Consider the following 22191-nt stretch of genomic DNA (forward strand, 5'->3'; position numbering starts at 1 on the left):
CACTTGTTCACGCACACACGCAAGTCTACGTGCAAGCACACACTCTCACAAACACATTGACACATACTCTCTCTTACATGCTTGTGCACATACACTCTCTCAAATATAGATGTGCGTATGTGTGCAAATCTCTGGTGTGAATCATTCATCGAGGATGTTTGCTAATTTGCTGATACATTCTATTTTGTTTAAAAAACACACAATTTATTGGCATAGTCAGTCAGTGTGACATCTTGTAAATTCCTGCTTTTGGAATAAAACCAGCCTGACTCCAGGTTAAAATTCTAGGACAGATTCTGAGCAAGGCCTCGCACCTACAATTTAATGTCTGACCTGAGATGTCACCTTTTGTATATTCCTGTCGGTCTGCCTCAGTGTCATGACAGCATAGCACTGACATTGACTTTATAAACACTTTACTCACTGTCTAACACTGTGACGTATTATCTGACACTCCATTCACATGAGTTGTATGATCTTCTGATCTCTCTGCCTATTCAGTGTGCTGTCCAATCACACTGCACCTGACGAAGGGTTTGTGCTCGAAAAAGTTGAGACTTCATCTAAACCTGTTGGACTACAACCTGATATCATGTGACTTCAAGCTGTATGAATAAAAACCTTTTATTATGGAGTTGTGTAGTGTTATAATGCCTTGTATGCTGAAGTGAGAAGTGTCTTTCTTGTATCAATCATTTGAAGTGCGGTTTATTGTTTCTGTCGAATTACAGTTTGGTTGGTAATATTGACTTTGGGTTTGGCTGTTTCAATAAGTGCTTGAAAAAGTGAAATCTTGACCGTCAATTCTTTTGGCATTGTTTGAGGATTCCGTTCTTTTAAGTTTATTGATCTATATGGAATCATAGCACATCATCTTGGTAACTTCTCCAAAAGTTGTTGCCACTTCTGTAACGTGTGCTTGTTTGAAGCATGTTGGATATATTCCATGTCCCTCAGTCTAAGTAATCATGTATTCCACTCCTAAGGATTCCCTCATGCACCTTTTTTGCTTTTCCTGATGCTAAAGTATTAGGCCTATAATTAGCCATTAAATATAGTAACTACTTTAGTCTCTTTGCAGTATAAAGTCTGACACAGTGATTTTTTAGAAGAGCCTTGTGCTATAACGCTGTGAAGGCGGGTCACGTTGTGGACAGTGCGGAGAGCTGTTCTAGGTTACAAAGGGACATTGAACAGGATGCAGAGCTGGGCTGAGAAGTGGCAGATGGAGGTTAACCCTGAAAAGTGTGAGATGGTTCATTTTGGAAGGACAAACTCAAAAGCAGAATACAGGGTTAACAGAAAGATTCTTGGCAGTGTGGAGGAGCAGAGGGATCTTGGGGTTCAAGTTCACAGTTACCTGAGAGCTGCCACCCAGGTCAATACAGTTGTTAAGAAGGCGTATGGTGTGTTAGCTTTCATTAATAGAGGGATTGAGTTCAAGAGCCATGAAGTTATGCTCCAGCTATTGCAAAAGCCTGGTTCGGCCACATCTGGAGTATTGTGTCCAGTTCTGGTCACCTTATTACAGGAAAGACGTAAAAACATTAGAAAAGGTACAGAGGAGATTTATCAGAATGTTGCCCGTAATGGAGGGAAGGAGTTGTGAGGAAAGATTGAGAGAGCTAGGGCTTTTCTCTTTTTAAAACGATGAAGGATGAGATGTGACTTGATAGAGGTGTACAAAATGATCAGAGGTGTAGATAACGTTGACAGCCAGAGACTTTTCCCTAGGTTGGAGGTAGCTTTTATGAGGGAACATAGTTTTAAAGTGAAAGGAGGTAGATATCTGGGAGACATCAGAGGTAGCTTCTTTACTCAAAGTGGTAGGGGTGTGGAATACATTGCTGGAGAGGGTAAGTGGAGTTGGCCTCGTTAGGGGCATTGAGTGGCTATTAGATAGGCATATGGATGATAGTATAAGGTAGCGGTGGAGGTTAGATAGCCCTTAAGTTTAGGGTAAAAGTTCGGCACAACATCGTGGGCCAAAGGGCCTGTACTGTACTGTTCTCTGTTCTATGTTCTAACCCATGTCACATCTTATTTAATGCAATTTGGTGGGTAACATCTGCTTTGGCTGTTTTGGTATGTTTGTAAGATCACAGTTCTGTTTAAAATAGTAGATTATGGGATGTGGATTGCCTTGTCAACGCTTACAGACTTCACTTCAAATTCAAAATGGGAGAAGTCAACAAAAATCATGTGGAATCCTGAGCAAGGGAACGTAATATTCAAATTAAAGGGGCTGTCAAAGATGCACTTCCACCACACAGAAAAATGGAACTCCCTTTCTCCCAAAAGGTTAGGAATGCTGCAATAACTAGAGGCTTCAAGGTAAAGACTGATTTTTACTCATTTAAGGATAGCGGATAAATGGAAGAAAAGCACACAGAAGGTGTTGAAGTATAGAACAGCCGCAAACTAACAGATGGGTGAAGCAGGCTTATGGGAACATCCTACTTCTATTTTGAAAAGTATTTCTAACAACTCCTGCCTGTGTAGCTGCAGTGTTTTATGACAAATGTGGCTGTCCTTCGAATATATTTCGAATTCAGGTCCTTGTTGAATGGGAAGAGGGAAAATGACAGCCTGAATGAAAGTATGGGAATAGCCTGGCAGGAAAATAATCTTCCATTCTTTGGGAGTTTTGACCTTTCAGCAGCTTTGTGATCCCTATCAGTCACCACATGTAGGTGGGCTCCACCTAATTTGATTTAATTTATAAAAATAGCCTCTCAAAGTTTCACTAGGTCATTAGTTCACAGTCAGTGTAGCTAAATTCTTTCCCACTTCCTGAACTGGCATTGGCTTGGAGAACTAAGCACTGGCAGTTTAGTAGTTTATCATTAAGTTGTGGAGAGGTTTTGTGTAAGTAGTACTCATTGACTTTGCAACATGCTTTCAAAAAACATGGAAAATTCTGGCTGATCGCAAAACCTGCAGAACCAATTGACCTCTTGGGGAAGAAGGAGTGCAAAGTGGATGAAGGAAATGATGTTTAAACAGGAGGTCTGTGTGCAATTTCCCACTTGCCATGAACAGTTTGTACCGTTTGTGGAGATGTGGGTAAAGGTTGTAGAAGAGAGGATTAACTCAATGAGTTGAAACCCTAGAAAGACATTTCATTCTTTGACCTACCAAATGTATCCATACTGTTGTGGGAAGGCACTGAATTGAGGTTAAATATTTCATTGGAAGGTGAATCATCAAACAATGGTCTTGAATGAGCAGTGACTGAGGTTGGTCATTTGTACTTCATAAGCTGGACAAGATGAGAAACTATCTTAGATATGGTGCACTACTGCTGCTGAGAGAACAACTGTGCAGTTTGATCAAGCAATGAAACTGGAGACTCTCCAGTTAGCAGTAAATTCTAAACTATAAAGCTATTCTGCTTATGGAGATATAGGATTCAATGTCTATATGTTTAATAATAGGACATGTCCCTGGATGAATGCTGTTGGTTAGCTCATTCTCCACTGCACAGGAGGCTGGTAGGTTATCACTGCCTTACTTTAGTCAGTAAATATTCAGATACCTGACCTGTGTACCAGCATCAACTATTCAATGAACCCATGGTTGCTGTTTGCTATTATTGTTTGCAGTGTTGATGGGCAGAGCATGACTTTTGTTCTTTTCTGTGTTCTACTCCATGCAGATGGGTCCCAACGTTTGAAACAATTGTTGAGTTTTGCCATTGGTGGACTGCTCGGGGATGTCTTTCTGCACCTATTGCCTGAGGCTTGGGCCTACACGTGCAATAGTAATCCAGGTAAAGCATAAATTGAGATTGGCCTCAAAACATTTTTATGTAGTATCCCGCAAAGCAGTTACAGTGCAGCTGAAATTGGTGGCATACATAATGATGAGATACAAAATGGCTACAGTTGTGAAAGTTGCTGCCTTATGTGAGCATTAAAAAATATGAAAAAATAATCTCATTGTGTCCAATGGAAAAAATCTAGAGAGAAATGGTTGATGATTTTTCCAGGAAGATCTTTCTGTATGAGTTCCATATGTCACAGCACTATTTGGAAAAGTCAAAGGGGATAAATTCAGTATTGTAATTACTGTCGGGGGAAAGCATGTAGGATTTAATGGGCAATGGTAACATTAATGTGGTTGGCGAGGTTAAATGCACAGACTGACTAGAAGCAAACTTTGGTGGTCCTGGTTATGGGGTGTGTCAGTGACTCATTATTAGAAGTATTGCTCAATTTGATGGGATGCGAGAACAGAGAGATCTGGGCATTCACCCAGTCGATTCTTAGTGAAAGACTAGAGGATAAGACTGTTCATATACAATAGAACATTATGGAATTTTGAGCTTTAGAAATAGAGAATTATAAAAGCATGGAAGTTACGCTTGAACTCAGTAAATCATGGGGCAGCATGGTGGCTAAGTGTTAACACTGCTGCCTCACAGTGCCAGGGACCCAGGTTCAATTCCATCCTCGGGTGACTGTGCAAACTCCACACAGACATTGTCCATTTGTCTGCATGGGTTTCCTCCCACGGTCCAAAGATGTGCAGGCCAGGTTGGTTGGCCATGCTAAATTGCCCATAGTGTCCAGGGATGTGCAGGCTAGGGTTTTGTGTCTAGGTGGAATTCTGTTTGGAGGGTTGGTATGGACTTGATGGGCTGAATGGCCTGCTTCCACACTGTAGGGATTTCTTTATTTTAAAAACAATCACATTTTAGGCAGTGTACTTCAGGAAGGACATGGAGACTTGGCAGGCGCATAGTGGTACTGTTACTGGGCTCGTAATCCAGAGACCGAGGCTAATGTTCTGGGAGCATAAATTTAAATCCAGTTTCAAAAATTTGAATTGAATAAAAATCTGGATTTAATCAAAATAGTAACCATATGACCATTGCCAATTGTCATAAAACTTCATCAAGTTCATCGAGTCCTTCAGTGAAGGAAATCCATTTCCAGCCTGGCTACAGTAATGTGGTTGACACTGCCCTCTAAAATTACCTAACAAGTCATTTTAAAGGGCATGTAGGATGGATGTACCCTCATCCTATGAAAAAAGCTTTACAAGGGTTTGGCTAGCGTGCAGAGAAAATTGACCAGAGTCGCATGAGAAATGAGGGACTTGAGTGATAAGTTTGAGCTATTTTTGCTTTCCTTAGAGTAGTGAAAGTTAAAATAGATTCATTAGAAGTGCTCAAAATTATTGAAGGCTTTGATAAAGTGGGCAGGGAGAACTTATTTCCCTTACATTGATAATTGGACGTTACAATCCAATGATTGTTGGCAAAAGAGCTGGGGAAAGAATTGGTGCAGACATGTTGAGCCGAATGCAACACTAGCTTTGTACTTTAAGATTCTTTGATTATAGTATGAATATGTTCACGTAGAAAGACAGCAACCACAAAGTCATTAGTTGCCTTGAACTTAATTAGATTTATCATTTTACAAAAGGAAACCTGACATCTTGGATGTGGCTTGAGGCCCACAGCAATATGGTTAACCTGAACTGTTCTGTGGCTCAGCAAGCAACACAGTTATATCATCATCTTTGTCTAACAAGCAAGGGCAATTGCTGTGGCAGCAATATCCATATCATGAAAATGAATATTATCTTCCAAAAAAAATAAACTTGAGGTGGTCAAATCAATTCTGATTGTGAAGTAAATCAAATTGCTCAAAACCACAATTTTGAACCTGAAGAATTGGAATACACCTCACACTTCAGACATGCAGTTGCTTGGCAGTAGTTCTTGTTTGGCCCATTTTGCCAGTCGTCCACTTCTAATCTGCTTTTCTGACCACTTTGTTTGTGCAGATGGAAGCCACAGTCGTAAACAGCAGAGGAAGTTGGGGTTGTGGGTTATTGTTGGATTGCTTGCATTCTTCATTTTGGAAAAATTATTCCCAGATAAAGATGAGGATAAAGAATGTCACCAAGTAAGTTACTTTAGTAGCATGCAAATTAGAAGTACAAAGTAACTATTTACAAAAATGATACAATAACTTAAAACCACCAAGCCACTTCCTTCCACAGCCTACCATGGACACCATTGATTAACGTCCCTTTGTAGCTGATACACATGCACCCCGAAGGTTGTACACCATTCATATCTATTGCATGGTACCTATGAAGGCTATGATTTGTACAGTGAATACAGGAAGCAGTATGTATTGGTTAGTGATACAGAAATACAGGCAGTAGTTTGAGGGCGATCAAACAACCTTGGAGTCCACTTATAGAGTCATGGAGTCATACAGAATGGAAACAGACTCTTCAGACCAACCAGTCCATGCCAAACATAATCCCAAACTAAAGTAGTCCCACCTGCCTGCTCCTGGCCTGTATTGCTCAAAACCTTTCCTATTTGTGTACTTATCCAAATGTCTTTTAAATATTGTAATTGTGTCCAAATGCATCCCTTCCTCAGGAAATTCATTCCACATGCAAACCACCCTTTGCATAAAAAATTGGCTCCTCAGGTCTATTGCAAATCTGTCTCCTCTCTTCTTAAAAATGTGTACTCGGGTCTTGAAATCCCCCAGCATAGGGAAAAGACAACTACTATTAGCCCTATCTATACTCCTCCTTAATTTTATCGACGTCTATTGTGTTGCCTGTCAACCTCCTGTGCTTCAGTGGAAAACGCCCCAGTTTACCCAAGCCTCCTTGTTAACTCAAACCTTCCATACCTGCCAACATCCTGGTAAATCTCTTCTGAACCTTCTCAGCTTAATAATATCTTTCCTACATCTAGACAACCAGAACTGTGCGCAGTATTCCAGAAGAGGCCTCACCAATGTCCTCTACAACTCAGCATGATTTCCCAACTCCTGTACTTAAAGGATTGATCAGTGAAGGCAAGCATACCAAACACCGTTTTAACCACCCTGTCTATAAGTGCCGTAAACTTCAAAGAATGATGTACCTGCAACCCTACGCCCCTCTACTCTACGATACTACCCAAGGCCCTACCATTAATTGTATAAGCCCTACCCTAATTTGTTGTACTAAAGTGCAATACCTTACATTTATCCAGTTTGAATTCCATTTTTCCAACCAAATCAGCATGCTTCTTTCACGTTATTTTTCCTTTGTGTAGTATTTCCAGTGAATTGTTTGAATGAATGCAAGATAAAAATTTTGATACAAGTTTCATTTTTCAGCAATAAAAGGTGCTTTAAAATGAAAAGTTACAGTTTACACACCAAACCCCAGCTACTGACGATTGTGAGAATTCCACTAAGTTATAGACTTGCTCGTTATTACAGCCAACGTTGTAAAACTGCTCTGGACCCATCCTAAAATGGTACCCCCACCATGATAAATAATCAGTTATACCCAAGTTAAAGATTCACAGGCAGGTTAAGGAACTTCACTTTCAGCAGTCAATCATTTTTGAAAGCTGTCACTTCCTTGCCTTCCCAATTTTATGAGAACAAAATGGATATACCTTTCTCTTGAAGGCAGTGAGTCCTGTGCTGATTCAGTGCTACAAGAGCTGGCTTATGCCAGTGACGATTTGATACAAAGCATGTCGATTTTGTACACTGCTCTTTAAATTTAAGTACAGAGAGAATGTAGCCAGCATTATGACTGGTTCTACACTTTGCCAGAGACAGACCAAAATTAATACTACTGCCCTAATTTCTTCTGTTGTCTTGTTCCTTCTGCATAGTCAAATATAATGGCAGTTTTCCTTATCGTATCGTGTTCAGGATATTCCATTGGTGAAATATTCAATATTGTGACATTCCTTGTTTGCCCAGCACCTTGTCCCTACATGCACACACTCCACTTACTTGCAGAATATGGAGTTCACAGTGTGCCGTAAGTTGAGCTGTCCAGAGCAGTTTTAATGACTTCTCTCAGTAATCTGGATGTGTGTTTTGGTGTGTGAACCGAACGCTTTCCAGGAATGATTGGTAGACGGGAACCTGACTGGCTTTGTTCATAGATAACAAAATGTGAGGCTGGATGAACACAGCAGGCCAAGCAGCATCTCAGGAGCACAAAAGCTGACGTTTCGGGCCTAGACCCTTCATCAGAGAGGGGGATGGGGAGAGGGAACTGGAATAAATAGGGAGAGAGGGGGAGGCGGATCGAAGATGGAGAGTAAAGAAGATAGGTGGAGAGAGTATAGGTGGGGAGGTAGGGAGGGGATAGGTCAGTCCAGGGAAGACGGACAGGTCAAGGAGGTGGGATGAGGTTAGTAGGTAGCTGGGGGTGCGGCTTGGGGTGGGAGGAAGGGATGGGTGAGAGGAAGAACCGGTTAGGGAGGCAGAGACAGGTTGGACTGGTTTTGGGATGCAGTGGGTGGGGGGGAAGAGCTGGGCTGGTTGTGTGGTGCAGTGGGGGGAGGGGACGAACTGGGCTGGTTTAGGGATGCAGTAGGGGAAGGGGAGATTTTGAAACTGGTGAAGTCCACATTGATACCATATGGCTGCAGGGTTCCCAGGCGGAATATGAGTTGCTGTTCCTGCAAACTTCGGGTGGCATCATTGTGGCAGTGCAGGAGGCCCATGATGGAAATGTCATCTAGAGAATGGGAGGGGGAGTGGAAATGGTTTGCGACTGGGAGGTGCAGTTGTTTGTTGCGAACTGAGCGGAGGTGATCTGCAAAGCGGTCCCCAAGCCTCCGCTTGGTTTCCCCAATGTAGAGGAAGCCACACCGGGTACAGTGGATGCAGTATACCACATTGGCAGATGTGCAGGTGAGCCTCTCCTTAATGTGGAATGTCATCTTGGGGCCTGGGATAGGGGTGAGGGAGGAGGTGTGGGGACAAGTGTAACATTTCCTGCGGTTGCAGGGGTAGGTGCCGGGTGGGGTGGGGTTGGAGGGCAGTGTGGAGCGAACAAGGGAGTCACGGAGAGAGTGGTCTCTCCGGAAAGCAGACAGGGGAGGGGATGGAAAAATGTCTTGGGTGGTGGGGTCGGATTGTAAATGGCGGAAGTGTTGGAGGATGATGCGTTGTATCCGGAGGTTGGTAGGGTGGTGTGTGAGAACGAGGGGGATCTTCTTAGGGCAGTTGTGGCGGGGGCGGGGTGTGAGGGATGTGTCACGGGAAATACGGGAGACGCGGTCAAGGGCGTTCTCGATCACTGTGGGGGGAAAGTTGCGGTCCTTAAGAAACTTGGACATCTGGGATGTGCGGGAGTGGAATGTCTTATCGTGGGGGCGGAGGCGGAGGAATTGGGAATACGGGATGGAATTTTTGCAGGAGGGTGGGTGGGAGGAGGTGTATTCTAGGTAGCTGTGGGAGTCGGTGGGCTTGAAATGGACATCAGTTACAAGCTGGTTGCCTGAGATGGAGACTGAGAGGTCCAGGAAGGTGAGGGATGTGCTGGAGATGGCCCAGGTGAACTTGTGGTTGGGGTGGAAGGTGTTGGTGAAGTGGATGAACAGTTCGAGCTCCTCTGGGGAGCAAGAGGCGGCGCCGATACAGTCATCAATGTACCGGAGGAAGAGGTGGGGTTTGGGGCCTGTGTAGGTGCGGAAGAGGGACTGTTCCACGTAACCTACAAAGAGGCTTTCCGGAGAGACCACTCTCTCCGTGACTCCCTTGTTCGCTCCACACTGCCCTCCAACCCCACCACACCCGGCGCCTTCCCCTGCAACCGCAGGAAATGCTACACTTGTCCCCACACCTCCTCCCTCACCCCTATCCCAGGCCCCAAGATGACATTCCACATTAAGCAGAGGTTCACCTGCACATCTGCCAATGTGGTATACTGCATCCACTGTACCTGGTGCGGCTTCCTCTACATTGGGGAAACCAAGCGGAGGCTTGGGGACCGCTTTGCAGAACACTTCCGCTCAGTTCGCAACAAACAACTGCACCTCCCAGTCGCAAACCATTTCCACTCCCCCTCCCATTCTCTAGATGACATGTCCATCATGGGCCTCCTGCACTGCCACAATGACGCCACCCGAAGGTTGCAGGAACAGCAACTCATTCCGCCTGGGAACCCTGCAGCCATATGGTATCGATGTGGACTTCACCAGTTTCAAAATCTCCCCTTCCCCTACTGCATCCCTAAACCAGCCCAGTTTGTCCCCTCCCCCCACTGCACCACACAACCAGCCCAGCTCTTCCCCCCCCACCACCCACTGCATCCCAAAACCAGTCCAACCTGTTTCTGCCTCCCTAACCGGTTCTTCCTCTCACCCATCCCTTCCTCCCACCCCAAGCCGCAGCCCCAGCTACCTACTAACCTCATCCCACCTCCTTGACCTGTCCGTCTTCCCTGGACTGACCTATCCCCTCCCTACCTCCCCACCTATACTCTCTCCACCTATCTTCTTTACTCTCCATCTTCGGTCCGCCTCCCCCTCTCTCCCTATTTATTCCAGCTCCCTCTCCCCATCCCCCTCTCTGATGAAGGGTCTAGGCCTGAAACGTCAGCTTTTGTGCTCCTGAGATGCTGCTTGGCCTGCTGTGTTCATCCAGCCTCACATTTTGTTATCTTGGAATTCTCCAGCATCTGCAGTTCCCATTATCTCTGGCTTTGTTCATAGATTTTGGTTTACTTTGTTACTCTGCAAGACCAGCAGATGCTGGATGTGGAACCTGGCATCTTGCAGATCTGAGATTCTGATGGTATCAGTTTGTTTTAATATGGTACTTCAACAACACAAATGGAGCATGATGAGTTGAATATTTCCACAAGTAGCTCAACTGGTCATTTTGGAATATTCCACATTGGTGCTTGGTTTTTCTCCATATTTCTTTTGATACATTTCCATTTTGTTGCAGTTGATTGCCTCCTGATTTATTTGGTCTTATCAGTGTTGTTGGACTGAGCTGCTAAACTGGCAGCTCTTGCTGGTGACATTGTTTATTTTGTGGTATTTGTAATCTGAGGTAAGATCCAAATACAAGCAGCTGTTGAAATATTACAGAGCACATAATAATGTCTCTTGTTTTCACTGAAGTGAGATTCTCCTGTAATTGCAGTGACATCGTTAACAAGCTATCCTTCGAAACCCAAGAGGAAGCAACAGAAATACAATCAAACATTAAAATTTCAAGATATGTTCTACACCCCGTCTATTTGTAATATTTACATGAGTTTGAAACACATTGCTTCCAAACCCAGTGATAGGTTCCACTCTCTTTAGTACGTGATTATTTCTCCTTATGAGTGCATTGTTGATACAGTGCTTTAATATTTCACAAAAGAAACCTGCCTTAACTATGTGAGTGGAGAGAGAGAGATAATGGGAACTGCAGATGCTGGAGAATCCAAGATAACAAATTGTGAAGCTGGATGAACACAGCTGGCCAAGCAGCATCTCAGGAGCACAAAAGCTGAGGTCTAGGCCCGAAGCTGCTTGGCCTGCTGTGCTCATCCAGCTTCAGACTTTGTTAACTGTGTGAGTAGTTTGAATAAAGACCAGTGAGATGCTACAGGCAGATGAGGTGGCTGCCTTGAATAAATGAAGTATTCTGTTTATTTGTGTTTACAACTCGAGCAACCATACTGAGATAATTAGATATGACCGTATAAACTGTCTGTGAGATCTTTTCAATGGAAGTTGACTGTTTCCTGCATTAAAACAGTAACTATTCTTCACAAGTACTTGCGCTTTGGCGTGTCCTAAGGCTAGATAAGTAAGACTTTTCTGTTTGTCTATAGATTGTTCCCACTCCTGCAGCAAATGGGCTTCTAATTCTCTTTACACCTGAAATTCTCCTTTCAGGAACCTTTTGACACCAAGAATGGACATGTCTGTGTAGATAAGGCAGTCAAACACCTTAAAAATGGAAAACTCATTCCCTCTGCCAGCACTCATCATAATGGTTCTTGTGTCCAGCTTAATGGCCACTGCCATATCTCCTCTGTGCAGCTCAAGGCCTCAACTCGGCCTGTTCATGTTATTAAGGTAAGGGGTCACTGTTGTTTGTCACCTTCAATCCTTCCTTGAATCTGCTTTTAATTTTGAAAACTTGACCTTGATCATTGTTTTATAGATTAGTGGTTACCTAAACCTCATTGCCAATGGTATTGACAACTTCACACATGGCCTGGCAGTGGCTGGAAGCTTCCTTGTCAGCAGGAAGGTAAGGAATACAGAAGGAAATAATTTGCAAAACAAGTGGTGAAATGCAAAATCTTAATATCAGTAACAAAATTGTGTTTGTATAGTTTCTTTAATGTAGTGCCATGTCCCAAGGTATTCACGAGTGTATCAAACAGAAAAGTGGTGATGAGCCAAGTAAATTGTTGGTCAGAGATTTCAAGTTGTGTTTTAAAAAAAGGAAAGATATGTGGCAGAATTTGGGGAGGGAATTCTCTAGTTTCGGGTCTTTGCAGATGAAGGTGCAGTTGCTAGCTGTCATAACGAATTAACGTTGAGGATGTTAAGGGTCGAGAGTGCCAATATCTGAGGGTTATGTGGCTGGGCAAGACTTCAGACATAAAGTTGGGCAATATAGGGAGCGTTGCTATCAACTGCTTTACAAACACACAGGAGAAGTTTACATTCAAAGCGTTATTTAACCCTGAGCCAGTGTAGGCCAACAACCACACAGGCAGTGAGTGAATTGGACAATTGGTTTCTGCTTGTTAGTGCTTCCACAGTCAAAGTTCTGGCAGTGAATCAATATACTTGGTGTGTGGCCGCACAATTTTAAGAATTGCCTGACTAGCCCATGGGCTGCTGAGCACAAATTACCCTTAAGTTAATAATTAAAATTGATCTGGTTTAAAAAAAAATCAACATGCTGCACTTCATCTCTTTAGAAATTCTTGTTCAGTAGGAGAAAAGTCGTAAATGTTTCAAATTCCTTTCAAAGGCAGTGGTGATTATATATGGGCATAAGTGAGATAGAATGGTATGTCCAGCTGTGGGTTAGAGACTAGATTCCCTACAGTGTGGAAACAGGCCCTTCAGCCCAACAAGTGCACACCACCCCTTGAAGCATCCCACCCAGACCATCCCCCTATAGCCCACACACCCCTAAACATTACAGGCAATTTAGCATGGCCGATCCACCTAGCCTGCATATCTTTGATTGTGGGAGGAAACCCACGCAGACACAGGGTGAATGTGCAAACTCCACACGGACAGCTGCCCGAGGCTGGAATGGAACCCGGGTCCCTGGCGCTGTGAGGCTGCAGTGCTAACCATAATCAGACAAATCTAATTAAGGTGTAGAGCTGGATGAACACAGCAGGCCAAGCAGCATTGGAGGAGCAGGAAGGCTTACGTTTCTGGCCTAGACCCTTCTTCAGAAATCTGTTCTTCAGAAACCTTGTTATCTCCAGCATCTGCAGTTCTCAGTATCTCTGAAATAATTAAGGTGCTTGACTGGTTTTATGCTGAATGGTAGATATTTGAGACTGACATTAGTTTATAGACTAGAATTTTAATAAATGAAACAGTTCTTTTTCTTCATGATCATTGCTGGGTGTGATCAGTCTGTAAGCTGTAGATATCACAGATAATGTTCATTTGTAACCTTTTCTGTAAAACTCACTGATTTAACTCCCAGTGTGACAGTATGAATTATGCAGCCAATTTTACATGGATACGTGCTAGTTTTGAGTAGCACATTAAAATGGAAAGAAGTTTGGCTGGTTAACAGGAGCATAGAATAGGTGCTTAAATGAAACTTTATTCAGGTTGGTAAGATGTAACAAGTGGTGTACCACAGGGTGTGTTCAAAGCTTTTTATAAATTACTTGGGTAATGGGACTGAAGATAAGTTGCTAAATTTGCTGCTGCCATAAAGATGAGAAGGGATAGATAAGTTGTGATAACAATATAAGGACGCTGCAGATGGATAGTGATAGATTAAGTGAATGGGCAGAGATGTGGCAAATGGAGCGTAATGTGGGAAAATGTGAAATTTTCTTTGGCAAGAACTAGAAAGATTATTATAAGGTGGCTCCGTGGTGCAATGGTTAGCGCATTGGACTTCTAGCGGTTGAAGGGATTCAAAGGTTCTGGGTTCGAGTCCTGGTGGAGTCAGTAATTTTCCTAAAGAAAGAGCTCCAAAGAGCCAGGAGGAGACATGAAAAGTTGTTGGCGGATAGGATCAGGGTAAACCCTAAAGCTTTCTATAGGTATTTAAGGAATAAAAGAATGACGAGAGTAAGATTAGGGTCAATCGAGGATAGTAGTGGTAAGTTGTGTGTGGAGTCAGAGGAGATAGGGGAAGCACTAAATGAATATTTTTCAACAGTATTCACTCTAGAAAACGACAATGTTGTCAAGGAGAATACTGAGATACAGGCTACTAGACTAGGTGGGATTGAGGTTCACAAGGAAGAGGTATTAGAAATCCTACAGAGGGTGAAGATAGATAAGTCCCCTGGCCGGATGGGATTTGTCCTAGGATCCTCTGGGAAGCCAGGGAGAAGATTGCCGAGCCTTTGGCATTGATCTTTAACTTGTCATTGTCTACAGGAATAGTGCCAGACGACTACCGAATAGCAAATGTGGTTCCCCTGTTCAAGAAGGGGAGTAGAGACAACCCTGATAATTATAGACCAGTGAGCCTGACCTCAGTTGTTGGTAAAGGTTATAAGGGATAGGATTTATAATCATCTAGAAAAGAATAAATTGATTAGGGATAGTCAGCACGGTTTTGTGAAGGGAAGGTGGTGCCTCACAAACCTTATTGAGTTCTTTGAGAAGGTGACGAAACAGGTAGATGAGAGTAAACCGGTTGATGTGGTGTATATGGATTTCAGCAAGGCGTTCGATAAGGTTCCCCACAGTAGGCTATTGTACAAAATGTGGAGGAATGGGATTGTGGGAGATATAGCAGTTTGCATCGGAAATTGGCTTGCTGAAAGAAGACAGAGGGTGGTAGTAGATGGGAAATGTTCATCCTGGAGACCAGTTAGTAGTGGTGTACCGCAAGCGTCGCTGTTGGGTCTCCTGCTGTTTGTCACTTTCATAAATGACCTGGATGAAGGCGTAGAAGGATGGGTTAGAAAATTTGCAGACGATACTAAGGTCGGTGGAGTTGTGGATAGTGAAGAAGGATGCTGTAGGTTGCAGAGTGACATAGATAAGCTGCAGAGCCGGGCAGAGAGGTGGCAAATGGAGTTTAATGCGGACACTGTGGCAAAGAAGGGAAGGGGGCAGAATAGAAAAGTACTCGTGGTAGGGGACTCGATAGCTAGGGGAATCGACAGGAGATTTTGTGGTCAGGATCGGGATTCCCGGAAGGTATGTTGCCTCCCTGGTGCCAGGGTCCGGGACGTCTCCGATCGGGTGTATAAGGTTCTAAAAGGGGAGGGCGAACAGCCAGAAACTGCTGTATCTCCCACAATCCCATTCCTCCGCATTTTGTACAATAGCCTACTGTAGGGATCCTTATCGAACGCCTTGCTGAAATCCATATACACCACATCAACCGGTTTACTCTCATCTACCTGTTTGGTCACCTTCTCAAAGAACTCAATAAGGTTTGTGAGGCACGACCTTCCCTTCACAAAACCGTGCTGACTACATATTAGCACTAATGATATAGCCCGAAAAAGGATTGAGGATATAAAAAGTGATATCAGGGAATTAGGATGGAAGCTGCAAAGCAGGACGAACAGAGTAGTGTTCTCTAGTTTACTACCGGTGCCACGAGATACCGAGGCGAGGAACAGGGAGCGGGCACAGCTTAACACGTGGCTGCGCAGCTGGTGTAGGAGGGAGGGCTTCGGATATGTAGACAATTGGGATGACTTCTGGGGAAGGTGAGACCTGTACAAGAAGGACGGGTTGCATCTGAACTGGAAGGGGACCAATGTCCTGGGTGGAAGGTTTGCTCGAGTATTTCAAGAGGGTTTAAACTAGTATGGCAGGGGGGTGGGAACCTGAGCTGTATACCGGAGGTGAGAGTTGATGCAGGTGAGGCAATAGCAAGATGTTGACCAGCTAGTGGGAAGGAACCAAGGGATCAGTTAAAGTGTGTTTGCTTTAACGCAATGAGTATTAGGAATAAAAGTGATGAACTTAGAGCATGGATCAGTACCTGGTGCTATGGTTGTGGCCATAACAGAGACATGGGTTTTTCAGGGGCAGGAATGGTTGCTAGATGTTCCAGGGTTTAGAGCATTTAAAAAGAATAGGGAGGGGGAGAAAGAGGAGGGGGTGTAGCACTACTAATCAGAGAGGGTATCACAGCTACAGAAGCTTCCATTGTCGAGGAAGATCTGCCTACCGAGTCAGTGTGGGTGGAAATTAGGAACAGCAAGGGAGTAGTCACCTCGTTAGGGGTTTACTACAGGCCCCCCAATAGCAGCAGGGAGATTGAAGAAAGCATAGGTCGACAGATTTTGGAAAAGTGCGGACGTAGTAGGGTTGTTGTAATGGGTGCCTTTAACTTTCCCAATATTGATTGGAACCTCCTTCGAGCAGAAGATTTGAATGGAGCTGTTTTTGTAAGGTGTGTTCAGGAGGGTTTCCTAACTCAGTACGTTGACAGGCCGATGAGGAGAGAGGCCGTTCTCAACTTGGTGCTCGGAAACGAGCCGGGGCAGGTATCTATCAGATCTTGTGGTGGGAGAGCATTTTGGTGATAGTGACCATAACTGCCTCACATTCTACATAGCTATGGAGAAGGAGAGGATTAGGCAAAATGGGAGGATATTTAATTGGGGAAGAGGAAACTATGATGCGATTAGACATGAGTTAGGAAGCATGGACTGGGAGCAATTGTTCCATGGTAAAGGCGCTATAGACATGTGGAGACTGTTTAAGGAACAGTTGTTGCGAGTGATGAATAAATATGTCCCTCTGAGACAGGCAAGAAGGGGTAAGATAAAGGAACCTTGGATGACGAGAGCGGTGGAGCTTCTCGTCAAAAGGAAGAAGGTAGCTTACATAAGGTGGAGGAAGCTAGGGTCAAGCTCAGCTCTAGAGGGTTACAGGCAGGTGAGGAAAGAGCTCAAAAATGGTCTGAGGAGAGCCAGGAGAGGGGCACAAGAAAGGCTTGGCAGAACGGATTAGGGAGAACACAAAGGCATTTTACACTTATGTGAGGAATAAGAGAATGGTCAAAGAAAGAGTAGGGCCGATCAGGGATAGCATAGGGAACTTGTGTGTGGAGTCTGAGGAGGTAGGGGAAGCCTAAATGAGTTTTTTGCTTCTGTCTTTACGAAAGAAACAAACTTTGTAGTGAATGAAACCTTTGAAGAGCAGGTGTGCATGCTGGAATGGATAGAGATAGAGGAAGCTGATGTGCTGAAAATTATGTCAAACATTAAGATTGACAAGTCGCCAGGACCGGACCAGATTTGTCCTCGGCTGCTTTGGGAAACGAGAAATGCAATTGCTTCGCCACTTGCGAAGATCTTTGCATCCTCGCTCTCCACTGGAGTCGTACCGGAGGACTGGAGAGAGGCAAATGTAAGTCCACTCTTCAAGAATGGAAATAGGGAAATCCCCGGCAATTACAGACCAGTAAGTCTCACGTCTGTCGTCTGCAAGGTGTTAGAAAGGATTCTGAGGGATAGGATTTATAACCATCTGGAAGAGCATGGCTTGATTAAATGCAGTCAACACGGCTTTGTGAGGGGCAGGTCATGCCTCACAAACCTTTATCGAGTTCTTTGAGGATGTGACTAGAAAAGTTGATGAGGGTCGAGCTGTGGATGTGGTGTATATGGACTTCAGCAAGGCATTTGATAAGGTTCCCCATGGTAGGCTCATTCAGAAGGTCAGGAGGAATGGGATACAGGGGAACTTAGCTGTCTAGATACAGAATTGGCTGGCCACCAGAAGACAGCAAGTGGTAGTAGAAGGAAAATATTCTGCCTGGAAGTCAGTGGCGAGTGGTGTTCCACAGGGCTCTGTCCTTGGGCCTCTATTGTTTGTAATTTTTATTAATGACTTGGATGAGGGGATTGAAGGATGGGTCAGCAAGTTTGCAGACGACACGAAGGTTGGAGGTGTTGTTGACAGTATAGAGGGCTGTTGTAGGCTGCAGCGGGACATTTGACAGGATGCAGAGATGGGCTGAGAGGTGGCAGATGGAGTTCAACCTGGATAAATGTGAGGTGATGCATTTTGGAAGGTTGAACTTGAAAGCTGAGTACAGGATTAAGGATAGGATTCTTTGCAGTGTGGAGGAACAGAGGGATCTTGGTGTGCAGATACATAGATCCCTTAAAATGGCCACCCAAGTGGACAGTGTTATTAAGAAAGCATATGGTGTCTTGGCTTTCATTGACAGGGGGATTGAGTTTAAGAGTCGTGAGATCTTGTTGCAGCTCTGTAAAACTTTGGTTAGACCGCACTTGGAATACTGCGTCCAGTTCTGGTTGCCCTATTACAAGAAAGATGTGGATGCTTTGGAGAGGGTTCAGAGGAGGTTTACCAGGATGCTGTCTGGACTGGAGGGCATATCTTATGAAGAGAGGTTGACTGAGCTCGGACTCTTTTCATTGGAGAAAAGGAGGAGGAGAGGGGACCTCATTGAGGTATACAAGATAATGAGAGGCATAGATAGAGTTGATAGTCTCTGGCTATTTCCCAGGGCTGAAAAGGCTAACACGAGGGGTCATAGTTTTAAGCTGGTTGGAGGAAAGTATAGAGGGGATGTTAGAGGCAGGTTCTTTACACAGAGAGTTGTGAGAGCATGGAATGCGTTGCCAGCAGCAGTTGTGGAAGCAAGGTCATTGGGGACATTTAAGAGACTGCTGAACATGCATATGGTCACAGAAATTTGAGGGTGCATACATGAGGATCAGTGGTCGGCACAACATCGTGGGCTGAAGGGCCTGTTCTGTGCTGTACTGTTCTATGTTCTAAGTGTGAGGTGATGCTCTTTGGTAGGAGTAACCAGAAGGCAAAGTACTGGGCTAATGGTGAGATTCTTGGTAGTGTAGATGAGCTGAGAGATCTCGGTGTCCATGTACACAGATCCTTGAAAGTTGCCACCCAGGTTGACAGGGCCACAGTGTTTTAGCTTTTATTAATAGAGGGATCAAGTTCCGGAACCAAGAGGTTATGCTGCAGCTGTACAAAACTCTGGTGCGGCCGCACTTGGAGTATTGTGTACAGTTCTGGTCACCGCATTATAAGAAGGATGTGGAAGCTTTGGAAAGGGTGCAGAGGAGATTTACTAGGATGTTGCCTTGTATGGAGGGACGGTCTTACGAGGAAAGGCTGAGGGACTTGAGGCTGTTTTCGTTAGAGAGAAGTTTGAGAGGTGGCTTACTTGAAACATATAAAATAATCAGAGGGTTAGATAGGGTGGATAGGGAGAGACTTTTTCCTAGGATGGTGACGGCAAGCACAAGGGGGCATAACTTTAAATTGAGGGGTGAAAGATATAGGACAGATGTCAGAGGTAGTTTCTTTACTCAGAGAGTAGTAAGGGAATGGAACGCTTTGCCTGCAACGGTAGTTGACTCGCCAACTTTAGGTACATTTAAATCGTCATTGGATAAGCATATGGACGTACATGGAATAGTGTAGGTTAGATGGGCTTGAGATCGGTATGACAGGTCGGCGCAACATCGAGGGCCGAAGGACCTGTACTGTGCTGTAATGTTCTCTGTTCTATTATCGCAATGGTAAGAGATTACAGAGCTCTGAGATGTGGAGAGATCAGTGTTATTCACGCACGAGGACACAAAGATCGAAAGAAGTTACAAAAGTTCATTACGGAGAGTAGAAAAAGAGGTGGAGGACTGGCATTGCTAGTCAGGTCTAGTATAGCAGCTGCTGAAAGGCAGCTTGAGGATGATGTGTCTACAGAGTCAGTTTGGGTTGAGGTCCGAAACAAGAAAGGAGCAGTCACTTTGTTGGGGGGGTTTTTTACAGACCCTCTAAGAGTTGCAGAGAAGTGGAGGAGCAGATTGGGAGACAGATACTGAAAAGGTGCAGAAGTCACAGGGTTGTAGTCGCTTCAACTTTCCAAATATTGATTGGAAGCCTTTTAGTTCTAATAGTTTAAATAGAGTGGATTTTGTCCAGTGAGTTCAAGAAGGATTCCTAACACGGTATGTAGATAGACCAGCACAAGATGAGGCCACTTTGGATTTGGGTGCTTGGCAATAATCTGGGCCAAGTGCTAGACCTGTTGGTAGGAGAGCATTTTGGCAGCAGTGATCATAACTCCATTACTTTTACAATAGTCATGGAAAATGATGGGTACATACAGCAGCGTAGGGTTTATAATTGGAGGAAGGGTAATTACGGTTCTGTTAGGCGAGAACTGGGTAACATAAAAGGGGAACAGATGCTGTCAGGGAAGAGCACTATTGAAATGTGGAGATTCGTTTAAGGAGTGCATACTGCATGTGCTCAATATGTTTATCCCTAGTAGGCGGGGAAGATGTGGTCGAGTGAGGGAGCCTTGGTTCTCGAGAGGTCGGATGACTGGTTAAGAGGAAGAAGGATGATTATGTAAGGTTTAGGAAACAAGAATTGGAGAAGGCTCTAGACGGATACAAGTTATCCAGGAAGGAGCTGAAGAAAGAGCTTAGAGCTATAAGGGAGCATGAGAAAACCTTGGCAGACAGGATCAGGGAAATCTCCAAGGCTTTTTACACGTACGTGAGGAATCAGAGAAAGATCAGAGAAAGGGTAGGGCCGATCAAGGATTGTAAAGGGAATTTGTGCACGGAGCCTAAAGAGATAGGAGAGGTCATTAATGAAAACTTTGGTATTCGCAACTGAGAGGGGCATAGTTGTATAGGAGGACAATGCGAAACAGGCTGGTCGGCCAGAGAAGGTCGTTGTTAGTAAGGAAGATGTGCTAGGAAGTTTGAGGAAGTTGAAGATAGATAAGTTCCCCGGGGCTGATGGGATTTATCCAAGGATTCTATGGGAAGCAAGGTAAGAAATCACAGGGCCTTTGGCGATGATATTTTCGTCCTCACTGTGCACGGGTATAGTGCCAGGAGATTTGAGAGAGGCAAACGCCATTCCCTTGTTCAAAAAAGGGAATAGGGATAACCCCGGAAATTATAGGCCAGTTAGCCTTGCATCAATGGTCGGAAAATTATTGGAAAGGGCTGTAAGACATAGGATTTATGATCACTTGGAAAGGCACAGTTTGATTTGTGATAGTCAGCATGGATTTGTGAGGGGTAGATCATGTCTCACAAACCTTATTGAATTCTTTGAAGAGGTGACCAAACACGTGGATGAAGGTGGAGCAGTGGATGTGGTATACGTGGATTTAAGTAAGGTGTTTGATAAGGTTCCCCATGGTAGGCTCATGCAGAAGCTAAGGAGGCATGGATAGGGGGAAATGTGGCAGATTGGATTCAGAATTGACTGGCCCTTAGAAGACAAAGGGTGGTAGTGGATGGAAAATATTCAGCATGGTACTTAGTTATGAGTGGTGTACCACAAAGATCTGTCCTGGGTCCTCTTCTATTTGTGATTTTTGTAAATGATTTGTAAATGAAGGAGTGGAAGGGTGGATTAGCAAGTTCACGGACAATATAAAGGTGGGTCGCTTTGTGGGTAGTATGGAGGGCTGTTCTAAGTTACAAAGGGACATTAATAGGATGCAGAGCTGGGCTGAGAAGTGACAGATGGAATTTAACCCTGAAATGTGTCAGGTGATTCATTTTGGAAGGACAAACTCGAAAGCAGAATACAGGGTTAATGGAAAGATTCTTGACAGTGTGGAGGAGCAGAGGGATCTTGGAGTTCATGTTCACAGTTCCCTGAAAGCTGCCACCCAGGACGATACAGTTGTTAGGAAGGCGGTGTGTTATGCTTTCATTAATAGTGGGATTGAGTCCAAGAGCCGTGAAGTTATGCTCCAGCTATACAAAAGCCTGGTTTGGCCACAGCTGGAGTATTGTGGCCAGTTCTGGCCACTTCATTATAGGAAAGATGTGGAAGCGTTAGAAAAGGTACAAAGGAGATTTACCAGGATGTTGCCTGGAATGGAGGGAAGGAGTTGAGAGGAAAGGTTGAGAGCGCTAGGGCTTTTCTGTTTAGAATAACGAAGGATGAGAGTTGACTTGATTGAGGTGTACAAAATGATCAGAGGTATAGATAGAGTGGACAGCTAGAGACGTTTTCCTAGGGTGGAGGTAGCTAATACAAGGGGCCATAGTTTTAAAGTGAGTGGAGTTAGATACAGGGGAGAATGTCAGAGTTGGGCTCTTTACTCAGAGAGTGGTAGGGGCGTGGAACGCATTGCCAGAGAGGGTAGTGGAGTCAGCCTCATTAGGGGCATTTAAGCGGCTGTTTGATAGATGACTGTGTAAGATAGCGGTGAAGGTTCG

The 22191-nt window shown here is 44.3% G+C and overlaps 1 protein-coding gene and 1 non-coding gene across 3 annotated transcripts in view; both read left to right on the top strand.

Annotated features, from left to right (window-relative positions):
- The window catches only part of slc39a13 (solute carrier family 39 member 13), a 71744-nt gene that overhangs the window by 22889 nt on the left and 26664 nt on the right, over positions 1-22191 (top strand). For both annotated transcript variants that reach the window (XM_059651936.1, XM_059651937.1), the window contains exons 4-7: positions 3659-3772; positions 5797-5918; positions 11684-11866; positions 11955-12044. In XM_059651936.1, coding sequence (XP_059507919.1) covers positions 3659-3772; positions 5797-5918; positions 11684-11866; positions 11955-12044 — 509 coding nt within the window. The remainder of the gene's footprint in view (positions 1-3658; positions 3773-5796; positions 5919-11683; positions 11867-11954; positions 12045-22191) is intronic.
- On the top strand, positions 13873-13957 carry trnar-ucu (transfer RNA arginine (anticodon UCU)). Its single transcript is given in 2 exon segments — positions 13873-13909; positions 13922-13957. It is a non-coding gene; the product is annotated as a tRNA-Arg (tRNA).

The sequence above is a fragment of the Stegostoma tigrinum genome, chromosome 17, assembly GCF_030684315.1.
Source record: "Stegostoma tigrinum isolate sSteTig4 chromosome 17, sSteTig4.hap1, whole genome shotgun sequence".
Lineage (NCBI taxonomy): Eukaryota > Metazoa > Chordata > Chondrichthyes > Orectolobiformes > Stegostomatidae > Stegostoma > Stegostoma tigrinum.